Source organism: Amblyomma mixtum, chromosome 2, assembly GCF_055824585.1.
Source record: "Amblyomma mixtum isolate Tamu chromosome 2, ASM5582458v1, whole genome shotgun sequence".
Lineage (NCBI taxonomy): Eukaryota > Metazoa > Arthropoda > Arachnida > Ixodida > Ixodidae > Amblyomma > Amblyomma mixtum.
In genome coordinates, this window is record NC_143013.1 from 290,429,028 (window position 1) to 290,449,476 (window position 20,449).

General features: G+C 44.6%; 2 protein-coding genes across 2 annotated transcripts in view; one reads left to right on the plus strand and one right to left on the minus strand.

Annotated features, from left to right (window-relative positions):
* The window catches only part of LOC149364415 (uncharacterized), a 42,592-nt gene extending 27,598 nt beyond the window's left edge, over positions 1 to 14,994 (plus strand). Inside the window, exons 3-4 of the mRNA XM_089568689.1 lie at positions 13,294 to 13,503; positions 14,583 to 14,994. Of these exons, the coding sequence (XP_089424815.1) occupies positions 13,294 to 13,503; positions 14,583 to 14,994 (622 nt within the window). The remainder of the gene's footprint in view (positions 1 to 13,293; positions 13,504 to 14,582) is intronic.
* A 1,973-nt stretch (positions 14,995 to 16,967) lies between these two features.
* LOC149364416 (uncharacterized) lies at positions 16,968 to 19,720 on the minus strand. Its single transcript, XM_089570110.1, has 4 exons — positions 19,603 to 19,720; positions 18,485 to 18,555; positions 17,308 to 17,397; positions 16,968 to 17,111 (listed from the first exon to the last, which is right to left on the minus strand). The coding sequence occupies exons 1-4, from the start codon at positions 19,643 to 19,645 to the stop codon at positions 17,001 to 17,003; spliced, it is 315 nt and encodes a 104-aa protein (XP_089426236.1). The 5' UTR covers positions 19,646 to 19,720; the 3' UTR covers positions 16,968 to 17,000.
* Between the last annotated feature and the right edge of the window lie 729 nt (positions 19,721 to 20,449).

Consider the following 20,449-nt stretch of genomic DNA (forward strand, 5'->3'; position numbering starts at 1 on the left):
CGAGCTTCCCTTTAGCGGCTCTCTCCGATCTTATCTTTGTTTGAGGAAGGCAGGAGAAGGGCTGTTGTTTCTTTTTGTGTTCACTCCCTGCACACCGTCCTGTTTCTCCACACAGGGGACTGAAATGCCTCTTAAGAGGCTCGCTGATGCCGGGCGGGCACCTAATAAGCTAATGCGCTCTGGAGCTCATGCAACTGGGCGACTGGAGCAAAAAGGCACTGTTTATGTGTATTTTTTGGTCGCTCCTGGCACAATAAATGAAAACAAGTTGAAAATGGCATCCTTCTTTCTTTCTTGGCTCCTCTGGGGTTTTCTTCTTCATTGCATTATCCTCTATGCACACTAAACTAACGCTATAAAACATGCATGGCTACTAACTTACAATGGAGCGAGAGAAGCTATGTAGAGCAAAGTGTTTCCCTTTTTTAGCCATCTCCGGTGTTACGTCACAGCACGAACCATGTCGTGAGTGTCGTGCGAAGAACGGGGCACTGGCCGTAGGCTCATACCTTCCACAGAAAAAAAGTCAGTATGGAAAATCGATAAATAATCGACCACTGCGTGCAAAGCGTTCACCAGATGCACTGAGCTCGCGAGGAGTTTACTATTCCAGGAAGTAACAGGGCAGCAAAAAACGAGTGTCACCATCGAACGCATAATTTGTCGCAACCTGTCATGCGCGTGCCACTATAGGTAAGCGCATCAACGAGGAAAGTTGGCGCTCGCGACCTCCCCTTAACGAAATTCCAATAAACGCTTATCCCCGCACGGTTACAGCGGTGCAGCGCTTTTCTCTTTTCTTCTCTCTTCCTTCTTTTCTTTTTCGTCGCTCTTGCGTGGCAGGAAAACAGGTGGCGTATCCTCCGCCTATAGAGTGTTGATCGAACGAGAAATTAGTATTGTTCGAACCACCCATGAGATAGCTATAACGCGATTTTTGCGGTAATGATGAAGGCGTAAAACAGGCAATTTGTCGCGTGGGTAGCAGCGGCTCTTAGTGGCAGACTAAAAGGATGCAGTGAGCATACAAGCCGTCCTGTTCGACAGGATGCGGCCTCGTAATTTCTAGGTTGCTTATTTTGTGCGTCTGTGTGGAACATAAGCCTCATAGTCGGCGCCGCTGTTAACAAAAACAGCCCCCGTTTAGGGAATGTGTCCCTTGCCACTAACAGATGAGTGCAATTTTTTTTCTGCTTCAGAAAGCTCTATCATCTCCGAATTCGTGTCGGTTTAATGCGAATCAGTCTAGAGCAGTTCTCCGCGTGCACAGACCGTAAGCATCAAATCATATGCTCTAAAGTTCCACTAAAGATCGATCGCCTCAGAGTGCCTAACTCGGACGTAAATACAAAAAGGCAAAAAAAAAGGAGAAAAACACAAGGCAGTCTTTTTTGCCGGGGATTTTTCCAAGAAGGACACCCGATGAAAAAAAGAAAGTTAGTACAGGGTGTTCCCACAAGTCAGATCCCTTGCAATATTAAGCTTAAACTTATATCCATGGCAGTTACATAAAGCCATGGCAATAAGTTTAATTTGCATTTTTCTTTTTTCGCTATGACAACGGAAGCAGTTGAACCGCTGTTTATGCGTCCCTGTCGCAGACTGCTCAAAACGCTAGAGGCCGGTCAACAAACATCGAATTCGTCCCGAGCTGGTCTAGCATGGAATGTTGTAGCATGGTATTGTATGAAGAGCTCTGGATGAATTTTTGAACTTGGGATCACTAACGAGCGCTGACATAGCAAAGCATTACTCTCAGTTTTGTAGCAATGCAAAATGTGTTCTTAAAGCTAAGTTTGCATAATCGAGGACATAATTAGCTCTTTCCTGCTTACAGTGGAAACGATAAAACAGTGTTCCTGATGAGCCATAACTATCGAAAAAGTACCATGCATGCTTTTTAACGTAGCGGCGAGAGTGCGTGATGAAGGCTAGCATTTTTACAGCACCGCCATCAAGCATTTTAGTTTTAGCTGCAAAGGTATTTGCAGCGTTGTCGCATACCCTTGATACGTCAGGATTGTCACTACTATGGCCGTCAACAAAGACCAATTGAGCACTCGTTGGGAGTGACGAGAACCAACGCTTGCAACCAAAGCGCGATTGGACCATCACCACATAAGGCGCATGCGCGGTGGCGCGGGGCTCACTGACTTGAGTCACGATGGTAGTTCCCACGTGACGAGCACCCTGGAGCTCCGTAGCGTGGTGAGCGTACCCACCACATCCACCGAAGATGCTACGTGACAGATGGCGGACTCAAGGAGACACAAAAATAACACCGAGCAAACCTTGGACACAAAGCACACGCCAAACAGGGTCATTTCGTTCACGTCGTCGCTGTTCCCACGTGTATTCTGTAGCTGGCAATAATAAAATAAACAAATTAAGCATGCCTCAAACTTTTCTGTCTTGGTTTCTGTTTTGAATCTGCGTGCATCGAACGTCGCTGACCGCTTTCAGATTTTGTTTTTCCCTCTCTTTTTTTTTTGTCTCTCTATATCGAACGCAACCAATTTCCGGCCCTCTATCATCGAAGAAGCCAAGAGTCGCGATAAGGTCAATGCCACGCGAATAATACTGCACGCTTTTGTGGCAGAAAAGAAATACATATTGCTGACGGCCGCAGCGCCAGCAGTGTCGCCGATATGGAAGCCGTGAATCACGATAACCGTGACCAGATGCCCAGCCAAGCTCCTTTGTCCAGACAAGGCCCTCATCTCACTCCTTCCAGCCTTTGGAACAACGCCTACTTGGTGGTCTTCGCTCTTTTGATCTCATCGTGCCCGCTATACCTCACCCTTCTCTGCTTTTACGGCTTCTTTCCTCAGATTTCTGATGACTATCATTTTTGCTGCATTTTTTCCGGTGCCTGGCAGGTTCATTTTCGGAAGACACTTCGACTAATAGCGTATCTCTACTCTTCTCCCTTCTCCGCACAGTACATGCGGCATCCTGTGGGACCGAGGGCTAAATCAACTTGATTAAACACGTATCATTACTACGACTTAGATTAAGGAAAGAATGCACCAGGAACTTATTGTGCAATAATGTTGGGCATGAAACGAAAATAGAAAAAGCCTTAATGTGCGCACGGCAATACAAAAGAGTGATTAAAGTACATGTTAACGTAACAAGCCTAATGCGTTAGAACAGATGCTTGGGCAAGTTGGTAACTCATTTTCACCGGAACAGCGCGCACTAAGACACGGACAAGAAGGGAGACACGACACACACGAGCGCTGACTTTCAACTAGTGTTTATTGTTTGGAATGAGGCATATATACACAGTTCCAACAACACAAGGAAAACAACCATCCATTCATAGATTCATAGTCAATTAATGCATGTCACACTGAACAAGGACGATAACAACATTATCATTTTCCCTTCACTAAAAATCCCAATTCTTTTGAACTGATCGATAAAGAGGGGCTACTGACGCATGCGTCTTTAGACCAGGCGATGTGCGCTGCTTCGATTATTTCGCGTGTTAATTGGTCACTGTGTTTACTTAAAATTCGTGTGCTAGTGAAGTCAGGGTGGCGAGTTTTGTTTTCACAGTCTCTACAATGAATCCCGAGATGCCCTTTTACTGTGTTATGCACGTTATTATTGTGCTCCTTCAGGCGTTCATTGAGGCATCTCCCCGTCTGACCCACATACAGCTTGCCGCATGACAAGGGAATGGCATACACTACACCTTCTTCACATGACACGAATCGATTTTCATGCTTGATGTCGCAATCTCTGGGAACGAAATCAGTATTAACCATTTTGCACATCTTCCCAAGCTTATCTGGAGCCGAAAATATAACCTTAACTCGTGCTCTATTCGCTATAGTCTTTGGGAGAAATGATGAATGTAAGGTACAACAGTAATTTTTTCTTTTTCCTTCCGCGTCTCTGAATCTACCTGCTTCCCTTTTCCATTTTTGCTCAAGCTACTGAGAATAGATTCGGACACTGATACTAGTAGCTGCTTGGGATAACCAGCCTTAACGAGCCGATCGGTTTGGCGAAGGAAACTATCTTGCATGGAGTGCATGCAGGATTTGTTAAGCGCGTTGTGATAGCATGACTTCACCACGGCACGTTTCACCAGCTTAGAATGAGATGACGTAAAAGAGAGCAATGGCTTTCTGCTTCGTGGCTGGTAAGACCAACACATGTGATGGTGCATTAATCTGAGTTTGAGGTCTAAAAATTGGATGACATTGTTTTCTGGCACTTCAGTAGTTAGTATGAGGGGATGAAGGCACTCAACAAAGTTAGCTTTGATCTGCGTAAAGACTGCGTCAAATTCTTCCACATTAGAGTCTATAAGAACGAGAAAGTCATCTACATATCGAAAACATTGTACAACCTTTGACCCTTTCAATTTTTTTGAAGCATTCTACCCTTTTGTGCTAACAACAAGTAAATAAGCACGGGAGCTATGCATGACCCGATGCAAACTCCTCGTTTTTGCAGGTAAAACTCACCATCCCAGGAAATGAAGGTAGAAGTTAAATACACCTGAAGTAGTTCTAAAAAGCCTTCGGCGGATATGCCGTTCTTGTTTTCGAATTCAATTACTCCTTGCTGGTCAATACATTCTTCTAAGCACGCGAAGAGCTCGTCATGTGGTAGTGAATAATATAGGTCCTTGACGTCAAAAGAGCAGGCCATCAGTCCCTTGTTCTTGTTGGTTTCTACAAACTGGATTACATCCTGCGAATTTTTTACCTGGAAAGGATCGTCCAGCGAATTTAATTCACTCAGGTTGGACGATCCTTTCCAGGTAAAAAATTCGCAGGATGTAATCCAGTTTTTAGAAACTAACAAGAACAAGGGACTGATGGCCTGCTCTTTTGACGTCAAGGACCTATGTTATTCACTACCACATGACGAGCTCTTCGCGTGCTTAGAAGAATGTATTGACCAGCAAGGAGTAATTGACTTCCAAAACAAGAACGGCATATCCGCCGAAGGCTTTTTAGAACTACTTCAGGTGTATTTAACTTCTACCTTCATTTCCTGGGATGGTGAGTTTTACCTGCAAAAACGAGGAGTTTGCATCGGGTCATGCATAGCTCCCGTGCTTATTGACTTGTTTTTAGCACAAAAGGGTAGAATGCTTCAAGAAAAATTGAAAGGGTCAAAGGTTGTACAATGTTTTCGATATGTAGATGACTTTCTCTTTCTTATAGACTCTAATGTGGAAGAATTTGACGCAGTCTTTACGCAGATCAAAGCTAACTTTGTTGAGTGCCTTCATCCCCTCATACTAACTACTGAAGTGCCAGAAAACAATGTCATCCAATTTTTAGACCTCAAACTCAGATTAATGCACCATCACATGTGTTGGTCTTACCAGCCACGAAGCAGAAAGCCATTGCTCTCTTTTACGCCATCTCATTCTAAGCTGGTGAAACGTGCCGTGGTGAAGTCATGCTATCACAACGCGCTTAACAAATCCTGCATGCACTCCATGCAAGATAGTTTCCTTCGCCAAACCGATCGGCTCGTTAAGGCTGGTTATCCCAAGCAGCTACTAGTATCAGTGTCCGAATCTATTCTCAGTAGCTTGAGCAAAAATGGAAAAGGGAAGCAGGTATATTCAGAGACGCGGAAGGAAAAAGAAAAAAATTACTGTTGTACCTTACATTCATCATTTCTCCCAAAGACTAAAAAAGATAGCGAATAGAGCACGAGTTAAGGTTATATTTTCGGCTCCAGATAAGCTTGGGAAGATGTGCAAAATGGTTAATACTGATTTCGTTCCCAGAGATTGCGACATCAAGCATGAAAATCGATTCGTGTCATGTGAAGAAGGTGTAGTGTATGCCATTCCCTTGTCATGCGGCAAGCTGTATGTGGGTCAGACGGGGAGATGCCTCAATGAACGCCTGAAGGAGCACAATAATAACGTGCATAACACAGTAAAAGGGCATCTCGGGATTCATTGTAGAGACTGTGAAAACAAAACTTGCCACCCTGACTTCACTAGCACACGAATTTCAAGTAAACACAGTGACCAATTAACACGCGAAATAATCGAAGCAGCGCACATCGCCTGGTCTAAAGACGCATGCGTCAGTAGCCCCTCTTTATCGATCAGTTCAAAAGAATTAGCATTTTTAGGGAAGGGAAAATGATAATGTTGTTATCGTCCTTGTTCAGTGTGACATGCATGAATTGACTATGAATCTATGAATGGATGGTTGTTTTCCTTGTGTTGTTGGAACTGTGTACTACCCGGTGAATTTATTGCAATCTTAAAGGCAATGTTCTTTCATTCGTGCTCTTAAAACCAATGAAAAGTCAAACTTACAAATAAGATCAGACCATCCTATCAAAGTACCAGAATTAATATTCTTCGTAGCCAATTTATACGAACTACGTATTCAGAAACACTTGAGGAATTCAAAGCTTATTCTAAGATATTTGAAGAGAACCTAACAAGGGCATGAAGAAATACATTTCGCTGTTTTTTTCTGAATACATAGTTCGGGTGTAGAAAATCCCTCCGCTCGTAGTGGCACAGTGGTTAGACACTCGACTGCTGAGCCCGTGGACACGGATTTCATCCAGGAAATGCCGGCAGCGTTTTCATGGAGACGAAACACAAGGCTCCCATGTACAGCTGGCCTTAAGCTGGCGTGCGCGACGGGCACCTTTTCCGTGCTCCTGGAGCTTATGACGGCGCAAACTTGCTAATATTTCAAACTTAAGCAGAGGCTCACAAAACCCCTGCTTAAAATTGAGCTTTTCCCAAGTTTGCTTCCTCACAAAACGCAGGAACGCAGAAAAAGCGGCCGCCGCACACGCCAGCAAAAGATTTGGCCGGCTGTATTATGCGATGTTAGTGCATGTTAATAAGCCCCAGGTGGTCGAAATTAATCCGCAGTCCTCACCTGCGGTGTCCCTGATAGCCCACTTTTCCTTGGACGTTAAGCACAAACATCACTCAATTCAACTGTGGGAAATGCCAAGCTGTAACCTCAATTTTGTTGCCCACAATTGGTCAGCCAGAAAACAGTAATTAACCTAGACACATGAAAATAGAAAACTTCTCGAAAATGTAATTTTCAGAAAAAACACACTTATGTTTCCAGATTTACTACAATGATGCCAAAGGTGCCAAGATAGCAAAAGCTATTTCTTGTATTCTTGGCGTGTTTTCCAAAGCCTTGCTTCAGCGTACTGAAAAAAATTGCGCAGAAAAAACGAGGACAAAGCAAAGACACGACAAGGACGAGCGCTAACTCACAACTGAAGCTTTATTCCGAAACACATGCACATATAAACAGGAAAAAAAGAAACGAACCATACCAATCTGACATCAAGAACATCACATGTCACCCTCTGTGTACCCCAGTGATGTTGCCAAAAAGCGGAACTCCCTATCAGAGAAGCGGACGGAAGTCTGGCTGACGCATGTATCTCCGCTGATACGCATATGAAACGCTTCCATGAGTTCCCGCACAAGTTGGTCCCTATGCCTGAACAGAATTGTTGCTTTGTCAAAGAGCGGTTTACACTGCGGCTTCTCATCACCGGCATCACAAGTGCGGCAATGTTTCAGTGAGGCTTGCTTCAGGGTCCTCTTTTTAAGAGGAGCGCCGAGCTCTTCCGTCTGAACCTGCTCTATCAAGCCGTTTGAGGGCGATTTCGTACTGTACGTTTGGTATGATTCCCATTCTTATCAAAAACAGCATTTGTGACTTTATTTTCATCATTGCAGTAAGCCACAGTATCACAATTGGCAATCTTCAGTCTGTCAGCCCCAACAAATGTTGTTTTGGGACAGCAGCACCACACCAGCTGGTTGAATGACTTTCTGGTGTACTGCGTCCTGCCATGGCCGCACTAGCTGAGAAGGCCTGGCTTCGACAAAGCTTGAAACACTAGGATGCCACGAACGATAACTCTGTATAGAGGAATAGAAATCTTGATATTCTAGCTCCATATACGTTTAAACTGCCACATGTGGCACTGTCGCATATTTTCCGAAATATACCACTGCGCCGTACCAGCTCCTCGGTAGTATCTTTCTTCACAAAGTTTTTGTTGTTGACCTCAGTAGGCATGACACATACCCACACCGGGGGATTTACCAAGGTTTCGTGGTGAACGTCAAGGAAAATCACACAGGCGATTGGTTGCAACGAAACTTTCTTTCCCTCGTCCTCTTCCCCGTAGTCTTAAGTACGAATAACACGAATAACTTTCAAAAACGATAACACGCTGGTAAAACGATCAGAACAACAAAGCAAAACCGACCAGGCTTCAATGCTCTATAGAAGTCCCGTCTACTAGGAAATTTTGCAGTTAAGACCGATAAAAAAGGCAGAAACTGAATTTATTTTACACATCTATCGATATTTCACATCAAATAATACATATGTGCGAAAATAGAAAGGAAGGAAGACAACATGTCAACCAATTCTCGCAGCTGCCATGTTCAGATTCCAGGAAGCGCGCCTTTGGTGTCATGTTTAAAAAGTTTGGAGCCCTCCTTCGTACTGGCGCTGCATTTTTTTGCTAATTGCATAGTGTAGAATTTTTTGGTAACCCATTTGATATGTTTTTTTTCATCGATTCACCCTACCATCCCCTCTTAACAAGGACCTCGGTTCTGGCAGTCTGGATGCCATAGATAGCATTAAGAGAGATCTCGCACAGCTGCTGCTCTCACCGTTCGATCACATTCTGCGTAATACTCGCGGTAATGCAGTATGTTCGATGTCCGCCGTTTTATACGAAGGTGACACTATTGAACACTCTCAAGGACAGTGTGAAGATAAGGCAGCGCAATAAAGACAGAGTCAGAGACGAGACGACAAGGACAGCGCTTAACTTCCAGCAACTTTTATTGTGAATGTTTCCACGCTTATACACATTCTGTTCGAGCCGTGGTCATCGTCAACGCGTGCGCAAATAGGTCAGCGCATGCGTTGACGATCACAAAGGCTCGAACAGGATGAGAAAATTGCGACGACACTTTGGCAACTAAAGTGTTGAGAGGCGAAAGCCGAAGACAGTATGCCGTGACGACTTTCGGTGGATGTGACGTCACACCGTTCCCGTGGCTATATCGATACCCAAATTATGCATATTTCGGGGTCTTTCTTTCTTGATTTCTTTCTTTCTTTCTTTCTTTCTTGCTTTCTTTCTTCCTTTCTTTCTTTCTTCCTTTCTTTCCTTCTTTCTTTCTTCCTTTCTTTCTTTCCTTCTTTCTTTCTTTCTTTCTTTCTTTCCCTCTTTCTTTATTTCTTTACTTCTTTCTTTCTTTCTTCTTCTCTATCTTTCCTTTTTTTCTTTCTTTCTTTCTTTCTTTCTTTCTTTTATTGATGTGCATTTTTACAAAATGGAGCAGGCCGAGATAAAAGCGGCGAGTGGTAATCTTAAGTGTTCATTACGCTTAACTATACATATTTCCATCTAATTTCACACAAATCCGACGTTTTTCCCACCGTTCTGTGACACTTTTCACTACGCCGTGACGACTTCCGGTGGATGTGACGTCACACCGTTCCCTTGGCTATGTCGACGTCCACGCTATTTCGATGCAATTTCGACATTTTTGCCTATACTTCATTAACTAATTAATCTACAGGCATCAAACGTGGCTTCTGGATTCATTTCTTCCTCCTCTATCTGATGAAGCCTTTCGTTTTCTCCTATCTTTTTTAGTTCCCGAGTTAACTCGAGTTAAACACTGCCAAAGGTGTGACACCCTTCCTTGTCGTCTCGTCTCCCTCCCCGTCTTTTTTGAGCTTCCATCTCTTCAGATATGTACCAACACGCCCAACTTACCACTTTCTCAAGGACAGCTTCCATCCAACACAAATACCACCGAAGGTGGAAGATTGGACAGCCAACGCCATAGCTCAGTGCTCAGTTGGTAGCACATCGCACGCAACATACGGAGGTCGCGGGTTCGGATCCCGCTTCTGGCAGGAAGATGTTTTGTCTTCTCCTTTCTCATCAGTTATCTCTCATACATAAAATTATTATAATAGTAATTTCCCATTGAACAACACCACCAATTTAGAAATAAAAAGACAATTCCGCTGTAATTTCCTTGCTTGCGGTGACTGCTGGCTCCCTTCATATGAAGGTTCTGTCTTGGCGTTTCTTTGTGCTTTCCGCGTTTCCGTTTTTCGCCGCTTTACGCATTGAATCCACGGCCATGCCTTTTGCTTGGACGTGATGTCGCGAGAAGCTTTTGCACCACTGTCGAACGGGGTCGCTTATCGAGTGACCTCAAAAGGAAGCCAATCTCATGCAACGGCGCTCGATGAATTAAAACTTGTCAGCAACACCAGCAGTCTAGCCTTGATATGACTCTTAGTTCAAAATTCCTCATGCGAGTCGGACATGTTAAGAGATTGCCTCCAGATATAAGTTGGGTTGCGAATATGTTCTGACATGCTATGCTAGTTCCGTTTCACGTCAGAAAGCAATCACTCTGAAAATGTTTATCAGTTGTCTAAAAGCGTTAAAGAGAGATATCGAAGTTATCCTTCTACTTCATCTAGAATCCGCGCGACTGAAAGGCTTTGTCAGTAACTGCAGACTAATTTATCGCGTAGCTTGATGTCGCTCTCAGATATGGATAGATTCACCGCGTTTATGAGTCGTAAAAGCGATAAACAGAGATATCCCCGTTATCCTGCTACTTCGTCTAAAATGAGGGCAACTCAGAGGCAGTGTTACCAATAGCGGACTTCAACTTATCGCGTAGCTTCATATCGTACCCATGTAGTGATAGTTTCACAGCGTTTATCAGTGGCCTAAAAGCGGCAAAAAGAGGTATCATAGTTATTCTCCTACTTCGTCGAAAATTTGGGCGACTCACGAGGCAGTGTCAGTAATATCAGACTTAAATTTATCGCGTAGCTTCATATCGCTTTCATATAGGGATAGATTCCCAAGATTTTTTTCTTCCATTTCCTCAACATTTTGTATTTAAAGGCAGAAAACGCACGACATGAGTGCAACAGAGTGCCTTCGCTTCGAGTGTGGCCCATTCCTTCGCAAAAACCAAGCTCCGTTCAAGTCACGGTTTCCTCAAAAAGGTCAGTGTTGTTCCTCTCTTTTAGAAATAATGAAAGTTTTCTACAAAACTATTTTCTTTTGGATTTTAATTTGTAAAGCGCTTCTTGTAAATAACTCCTTGCGACTGCACAGTCGAAATCGAGGTTCTGTTTATTTTGTCTTTATTTATTTTATAATAATCTCCTTTCTATTCCTTGAGGTCATAAAAACCTCCAAAAAATTTAGCTCCTTGTTCAGTGCTGACGATGGTTTGCCGATTTGCGTCCATTAACGTGTAGTTTTTTTTTTCTACCTCCTTTAACGCATTCTTAAATTTTATATGGTACATACCGCCCAGAAAAAGTTTGTTGACTTGCGTGGCACCGAAATCAGCGTGAAATAGCTAGACCACCCCTCGCGTATTCTGTGGTTCGTTCACTTTACCAGAGCGCGGATGATAATTGATAAATCTGTAAGAAATGCTGGTTGATTTATTCTCCGCAGAATATTTTCCCTACCGTGGCGGCTGCATTTCGATGGAGTCTTATTGCAAAAGCGCCCGTGTGCTGTGCGATTTCAGTGCTAGTTAAAGAACCTCAGGTTGTCAAAATTAATCCCCAGCCCTTCCCTGGGACACCTCTCGTAGCTCGTGGGCTGTTTCAAGTAAACCCACATGTTACCACCACTCAGAATACTGCATTATTCCTGCATGCCACTGGCTAAAGACTTTCACTCATGCACCCAGATATCTTCCAAGATCTTATGACAGTCTAAAAATTCAGGGGGGCACTTTGTTGACCTAAAGTGCGGTGAGGCTAAAGCCTTAAGTGCGGTGTTGTGCTTGTGTCACTGATGCGTTGTTAAGATGTTACGCTTCGCCTCTAAGAGTGAAACGCGACAGCTTGTTGCAACGCTGCCAGGGAGTCCACAGAACGCCATCGCCCGTTCGGTTCTACGCCTTGCTCGTCGGTAAATTGGTTTGTGAGGAAAGGGAATGTATCTGTCTCTCATATCTCGGTGGACACCTAAACCTCGCCGTAACGGGAAGGGAGGACGATGGGAGTGAACGAAGACACGGTATTCTCTAGACGCGCTTTTGTTCATTCCAAACCATCGAGCTGGCATGGCGGAGTGGTTAGCATGCTCGTCTCGGACTCCGGAGATCGGGGTTTGATTTCCGAACTCGACCAATTTCCTACTCGGTTTTGTTTATTTACCTGGCCTGACTAGAAAAGTTAATTAGGCTAATTGGGTAATTAAGCAGTTAACTAAACTCAGTCCCACTTATTGGAGCATCACTATACGATCCATTTAATTGGTTGCATGGTTGCTAGCCAAAGTACAATTGGCTCCGTTTGAAATTCGCGCACTGTGACGTCATGACCGTTTCGACCAATTGAAAAACGTGACATTTTTTGTCGCTAACAACTGCTTACAACGATGAGGTATTAAAGGCTTCCGCCTTAAAACATCGACGCACCTCTCTCTTATATTAAACTTTACATGATCTCAGAACAAATGTAACAGCGCGCACATATCCTAGCCCGTGTACGGATTCAGCATCCCTGTCCGAAACCACAAAGATTTATGCTGCGCCGTGGGCATACTCTGAGACCAGGACAAGTAATATGTGATGCTATACAAGTGTACGGCATGAAACTTTGAAACTGTTCATTTTGTTTTCCCTTTGTCGTAAGCTTCGAAGGCTGAGTGCGCGTGTATTCATATGGTCATGGTGTTACTGTGTTCCTGTCGTTGCGGTGGTAACTATGAGGAAATAAGCCTACTCTACTGTCTTCGCACAAGTCACGTCTGGAATAGATATTCTGTGAAGATTAGGATGGACATTCGCATCGGTGGCGTCCATAGCTGCGCGTGTCCCTCCTCGAACTGGCTGACCTCGGAATGCCGCCAAATCGAAAAAAAAAAGACGTTGGAAGTGGAGAGCCACGCCTGTCAAAAGGAAGCACGATGAGAGCGGGGGAGTCATCCGGCGTAAATCCCCGATGTCGATGTGTAGCGCTACTGCAGTGTTAAAGAGTAGATATCGTAACAGGCACATGAATTTTTATACATCGTCTGACACATTTCTGTCATTAAGTTTCTCAACATTTCCGGGTCCCGCACCGCTCTCAAATCCAATCATTCATTCCAAAACAAATATGGCTTGAATTTTTGCGCACAACTACTTCACATCTGCAAAAAAAAAAAGAAAACAGTGTAAACGGCCTGAATTCTAAACGTTACAATGCTTCTTTTTCGCAGGTATCCAATTAAGATGTCTTCGCTTCACGATGCCTCGCCCTGCCGGCTGCTGCTGTCTCTCCTGCTGGTCGTCCCCTTCGTGCTGCAGGGAGCCAGCGCCTCAGTGGGCTTCACCATGACTCAGGGAGAACCCGACGGCAAATACATCCGCTTCAGCCAGGTGCCCACCAATGTACAAGCGGACGTCACCAAGGACCTCGGTGCATTCCGGTCAGTGGGATAGCCTGCCTGCCTCGCTGAGCTGCTGCAGTGGCTGCCACAGTCGCTTATGATGTAGCCGATGGCTCCATTCTAAGTGCGAGGCGAGCGGAGAATGCAGGGATCGTGCAGGGTGTGCTCATCCCTACTCCACTTAGGCACCCAATTCGGATAAAAATTCTTGCACAGTATTTTTCTGACACAAATCTCTACACAAAAATGCTGCAGTGGAGCCGTTAAAGCCATTTCTGCGTTAAATGAGAAAGAAGCATAGGCACATTCTCACACCATCACTTAGTGACATGAAGGAGAATGAAGCAGTTCGGTTTCCTTCTCCTGTGCTTACATAGAAGGCGAATAGCGACATCTGCTGTGACCTTCTTTAGTTAGGAACAGCTGAAAACAGCCATAAACCTACGGCTTTCATAGTTACCTTTCTTCATCTGTAGTCCCCGGTGGGAAGCTTCGTATAGTATCGAAATTGATTTCGTAACTTAAGCGACCTCATTCATTATACCTACACTGATTATTCTTGATTTGTCTTCAATTCACTTCTGTTCAAAGGCTAGCTAGTATAGTAGGTTTTCTGGGCCCGGAGACGACCCGGAAATGACAGCACCTAGGCACATAACACTTAGAACAATTAATACTATAAATAACTCTGTATAACCTCGCGTTTACTTCAGGTTAAGCTTGCGGGGTGACGATGCATTGATTGTTGACCTGCCTCCACAGACGCCTATGACCCTTATAAAAATGTTCTCTACACAGTCTATCGACTCCTTATGAGCTCTGCTGCCTTCCTATTGATATTCCTTTTTGTATATTCATAGTCTGTAGACTGCCTATAGACAAGAGTCTACTAAAAGTGTATGGCCATAAATCTATAGATTGTCTATAGCATTTGTATTCCCTATAGACTGTTCTAAAGGATTTGTCTATAGAGATTCTATAGACTTTACAGGCAGAAGTGTATGGACAGTCTATATAATGTCTAAAAAAATTGTGTGGGCAGGCAGTGTCAGCGATAGAAGCGGGGTACACTAAATGAATGCTAAAATGTCCTGTCACCCTCCTCGCCTATTCCGCAGTTGCTCGCAGCCCGGCCTGTACTACTTCTCCTTCACCTTCATGGCATCCCGCCGGGATTCCTGCCGCATCTCCATGCGCCGAAACCGCGTGCCCGTGGTGACGGCCTACGCGAGCGACAACGGCTTCAGCTGGGCTTCGAGCGGGGCGGTGCTGTACCTGGCACAGAACGACCTCGTCTACTTGTACCTGGAAGACGGCAAGTTCCACGAGTCCCAGTCTTCCCGCAGGGCGTTCACTTCCTTCTCCGGCTTCCTCGCCAGCGAAGATGGGATGCTGGGCCGCCAGCCCCCAGCCGTCGACACCACCGAAGGACCTCTCCCACTCGAGGACCCAAACGACAACATCTTCGGAGAAATGTCTCTCCATGAGCTGTCGCAGAACGCCACAGAAACTGCCACGCCATGGCCGTAGGACTCCTTCAAGGCGCCACCTCAGTCTCCTTTACATTAGTACCATGTTTCACAGCTGCTATTCGTAAAGCATGCGTGCCATTGTGTGCAAGAAGGTTGGCAGAGGGCATTTCTCACGCACTTCTCGACGGATCCGCTGTCTGAAGCATTACATCTGTAATATTCATCCGGCCATACCATTCACCAAAAGAAAAGTTATTGCTTGTTCCTGTAAATAAAATGTGTTTATCCAAATAAGCCTGCGCCCACGGAGACGTTGATCAGAGCAGCTCTGCTTTGTATTTGTTTACGTTCGTTTCACTCACTTTAGAACTTGGTCTAGGTGTCAAATTGGCGTAAGCGTTGCGAGCTATAGGGGCCGATATTGAGCAAGCATTACATTAGAGTGCGGGAATGAATAATTACGCCAGACGGAATTTTGCCGTCAGGCAAAATTACTACATAAGAAAGGAAACCTTTAACACCACTCGTAGGTACATGGTTATTAGGCTTAATCGTACCCCAGCGTGTGCTGTTCTGCTGACGTCTGAACTTTCACCCTCTCTCCAAGGAAACTGACTTTTTTCTTGCTTTTGTGAGAGTGTCAGTTTCGCAAATGTAAATGTGTGTTAACAGGTCCTGCGCAAGCTAGCACTGCAGGCAACGACAGCCGCATTTCTAGACTTGGCTGCCCTACTGTTCACAATCTTGATTGCCCCAAGATTGTCACAGGCGTTGTTCAATGAAGAGCTTTTTCTATGAACACACCTCTTCTCCAGTTCGGAACCTGACACAGACAGCCTAGCGTTTTTTACTTTCGAAGATACGACAGCATACGAATGTTTAAAAAAGTTAATTAAAAATACAAAAGCAGGAAAAAGAGAACGCTAAATTCAAAGGGCAACAATCATTTTCATTTTTCCCCTAGACTTATCATAACTATAGTTCTGGATTTCACACAATAGCACGAAAGACAACTAAGTCATCGATACGAACTTCGGCGAAAAGCCCTCTCTAAGAGCACGCACTGGGACGACAAGAAGGCGCGAACCAGGCGGGCTTCACCGAAGATGACGTCAATAGCTTAGGAGCTCCGCACGCAACACAACGGTCCAGGATTTCCCCCCTTGAGAGAACTGATCGAAGCTTCCTTTTGCAGTCGCGTTCATATATGTCAAGGTGAACGCCGTTTCTTCCTCTGGCGATTGTCTTCTTGTCACAGAATATATGTTTATTGCGTGCGTCAACACGCGTACAAAGAGGTTACTCGAGAGCCGACTAGACCTTCTAGACTAACATGAGGGCTTAATTACGCACTAAAGGCTATAATCGAGACGATGCACGAAAAACGCGCCTCCTCTTGCACGCAACCTTCCGACATTATCTCCTGCTGCAGCCTAAATTTTCCTGAAGTACCAATGACGACGCTGCCGCCTTGGCTCCTGTTCCATGTCCGGGACTTTGACGCGTACATTGTTCGATTCACAATTTTCAGGAGGTAAAAATAAAAGTCACTTGTTATTCCCACGCTCACGATAAAAAAAAAGAATTACATAAAAGTTATGATTGATAAAACTATTCAATGAATATTGTCAGGCAAGAACATCATAACCCATTTCATTGGCAAAACAAAACGAGGCTCTAACCGAACAAACAGCTCAAATTTTAAAATGGGTTATACTTTCAACTATTCCACTAGGTGATTGCATGTATTTTCCACTTAAGCTCACTATTCTTGCAAGCTTTCTTCCATAAAAAGTAACTATTTTTGACAAAATCATTTATTAAGCTTTTTGGCACAAAAATGCGCTCTGGTAGTTGCGCTCATTGTATTGCATCAAGAAATCTCCACTCGGGCAGCTGTACACGTTTCAGCCAAGACCTCCTTTGCTCGAGAAACCACGAGCACAAGCCAGAGTATTAAAATTCTACGGCGCTTGTATTCGTAAAAAACGTCACGTTGCAGCGACATATTCCGTGCTTCTCCGATAATCGCTTCATATTCTATTCGTCGTAATTGCCAGGGGTCTATTCTGGTCGTTCGCTGATGTCGCCTTCATCGCCTTTGGCAGAGATTCCTTTCTTGGGCCTGGGCATGCGGCACTTGCCACGAATGCACACGCCTTCGTACAACAGTGACTGAAAAAAAAAGAATAACAATTACTTCATTTTTAAAAGCTGCAGGCGAAAGCGGTTTGCATTAGCGGCCGAGAACCACACTACGCCTAAACCCTCTAAATACCTCTCCTGCACTGAGAACATCATGACTTTCATACAGCGTAACAAGAATGCGTTCGGGCTTTCAAGTGAGGCGACGATCATGCATGATACTTACCCGACACGGCGTGCCGTCTTCTTCCAGTCCCATCCTCAAGTTGCCTTCCGGCAGATGGCAGAGGTAGACGCAGTGTCTGCGAACCTTGTCCTATGGGAGAGCAATGAAAGAAACCTTGTGCGACACTTCGAACGTTATAAAGAACATTGTACACTGCACATGCTGGTGGCTTGTTTGATATTTTCTGCATTTCTGCTATTAGCGTAATTTTAAGAGGCAAAACTGCTTCTGTGCTTGAACTTTCTGTGTAACGAGAGGTTATAGAACACTTTAGACAGCCTATCATTTCTTTTTAATGTACACCGAGACTCATTACGCGGGTGTTTTCTTCGTACTTCACCGTCGTGGGCCGGAAATGCTGTCTGAAAATTATGGCTCAGTAGTTGGCAGCCATAGTCTGCTGGGATATGATAAGGGCTGCTATCTTGCTAATCTTTTTTTTTTTTACCGTCAATGCAATATCGTCGAGTCGGAATTACGCATTCAGTTTCTTGCTACATTGGCGGTTACGGTAATGTCCGCCTCTCTGAGCCTGCAAGCCATGTTGGCACATTGCCCCACTCGTGCTATAGCGCTGACTGGAATTCCAAATAAATCATATGCGGCGAAACTTCACCCAACATGTCTTCCTTGTGCATGCACAAGACAGGGCTTCACCACTACCCACTCCCTCTCTACTGTCATTAGCCGACGTTCAGGAGCTTGTGCACATAAATCATATCAAAAAGATCATCTGTCATAGTTGGACTCGGGGAGACTCATTATCCAATCAAGAAGACCGAGCGGGCTGGGAAACGTTTTTCCTTCGGCAACAACGGTGCTAACGGCTCACGCGCTTATCGCATCTGATGCGTTAGTCTCAATATCTCCATTGTTTCGTTTCAACATGGTCTCTGGTGGCTTTCGTTATTGACTGCTTATTGTTTCACTTTACGTTTATAACTTTCTTTTTGTGAAGTTACTGCGCCTGCTTATTACGCCTGTGAAGTATGTATGGCTTATATTTTGGGCCATTGATTCCTAGCAGTGCAGGTAGTGAAAACAATTTATTAGGCAGGAAGTTAACAAATCGGGCGAAAAATTTTCTTAACGCCAGCAAAGTGACGCGAACAAAGCTTTAAAGCATGTTAAACGAGCCGACCTTAAAAGCTCAGCGGCTTGCTTCGCTGCCACTCACCACTTTTGTCCGCATCCTGTGGCACGCCGGGTCCGTTGTGATCATGGCACTAGCGAGGTCAGCGAAGGTCGCTTGATGAAAAAAAAATGAAGTAAACAAATAATTATTCGTAGTATGCTTCTGGCTTTTTTTCTTTCATTTTTGCTTTACCTAAGAAAAAGCTGCAAAGCCAATCACCTTTTTTAATAAGCGTTGCAATTAAAATAGACTGCATGCGAAGTTTGGATTGTGTGCTTTTTTAGGATCCCTTCACTTTTCACATCAGAGGCGTGTGTCCACCAACTGGGATATACCTCTCTTCTCTTCTCGTCATTGCAAAATCACTTTTTTTTACTCTTGAACTTCTTGTTTTTAAAAACTCCTCGTCCATTTTTAGAAGACATGTAGAGGCTTGGGCAACAGTGACACAAGTTTACTCCGGCTGGAGTGATAATGTTTAAGATTTATACGAAAGAGAACACTTTAATAGTTCTTTAATGTAGCTTGTCTTTCAAACTCATAACTCTAAGCTAAGTGGCAGCCCAGGAGACAGAAATTATTGAAAGCCCTTTGAATTAATCAGCCAAATTATTACAACAAAAATATGGCCCTGCATAGAGAAAGGGCGAGTTGTTCACATTCATGCAGCACCCTTCAATAGTTACAATCATTACACGAAAAAGAGGACGAGTCAGGACGATCATCACTCATTTAATAAGACGCAGAGAATTTAAGCAGTGACTCAGTGAGCACTTCAGGTAGGCAAAATATTCTCTATTCCTCGGTTTTACGCCTAGTTTTAAACCCCTGAAAGCAACAAAAACTTAACAAACTTCACTTTGAATGCCTTATGAGCCAGCCTAATTTACACGTGGATTTACCTGTGAATAAGCTTGAAATCTCTGCAAACTAAGGGTCAACGTGACGACAGACTAAATACCAATATTCGGCTAATTCAGTCGCAAACTTTAACACCTTTAGAGCAAACAGTGATTCTAGCGTCAAACTACACATCAAAATTCGCGTGGAAAGCAGTTGACTGCGGCCAGAAACTACATCAGTGAGCCGTTGGGCGGAAGAAAGAAGCGGATTGGAATGGCGTGCTATCACACGCATCTAAAGGGTAGCGTGGCACTTACCGAGAACCACGATCGCCACAACAAACACCACCGACGTCTTCATGTTCCTTGCTAGTGTGTCTCTACAAAGACTGCTCGTAAGATCACGGCACTGCAGTCGCTATATACAAGGCACGGGGTATAGCTTCACACGGGTGAGCACTTTGAAACTGACGGACTAACCCGCCTTTAGCGCGCGCTGCTTCAAACCTCTTCTCTCGCGTAAACGTTGACGTCTGTCCCGAGTGAGCTGCCAAGTAGTAGCGTACAGAAGGTAGCCGGGAAAGGCGGGATTTCCTCCGAGGCACAGCGCCAACGTGAATGGCGGGGGGGGGGGGGTGAGTAGTGCCCGGCTGGCCTTGATCAGGAGACGGGAGTCGGCTATTTCCATCTTTTCTCTTTGGAACTGTGCGTCAGCAATAATGCGCCATGATAAGGAGAAAATCTAATTGCAAAAAAAAAAGTAAGCGAAGTGTTCCTGTGTAGAAAAATGAATGCTGTTGGCTTAGTGGTCTTCGTGGTAGAGTGACAGCGCAAACGACGACGCTGTTCACGTCCTCGCCCGTACCGTTTTGTGCGCTGCAGCGCCACCGCAATGCACAGCAGACAAAGAAAAAAGTTTATCAGACGCGGTCGTGAGGAGGAGAAAATTATTTCGACTCTGCACCACACGCCAATCGCCTGAAATGCCTGCAGGTGGAACTAAATGCGCATGCTCCGTCCGCTGCTAGAAACTGCTGGAATAAATTCGCTGCCAAGCGCTCGCGTCCTTTACACTTTTGCTGCCGACTTAACGTACAGACTACAGCCGAAACCTGTACCTTCCTTGGAGGCGCCTCGTTGGGTATTTATGCGAAAATAGGACAGC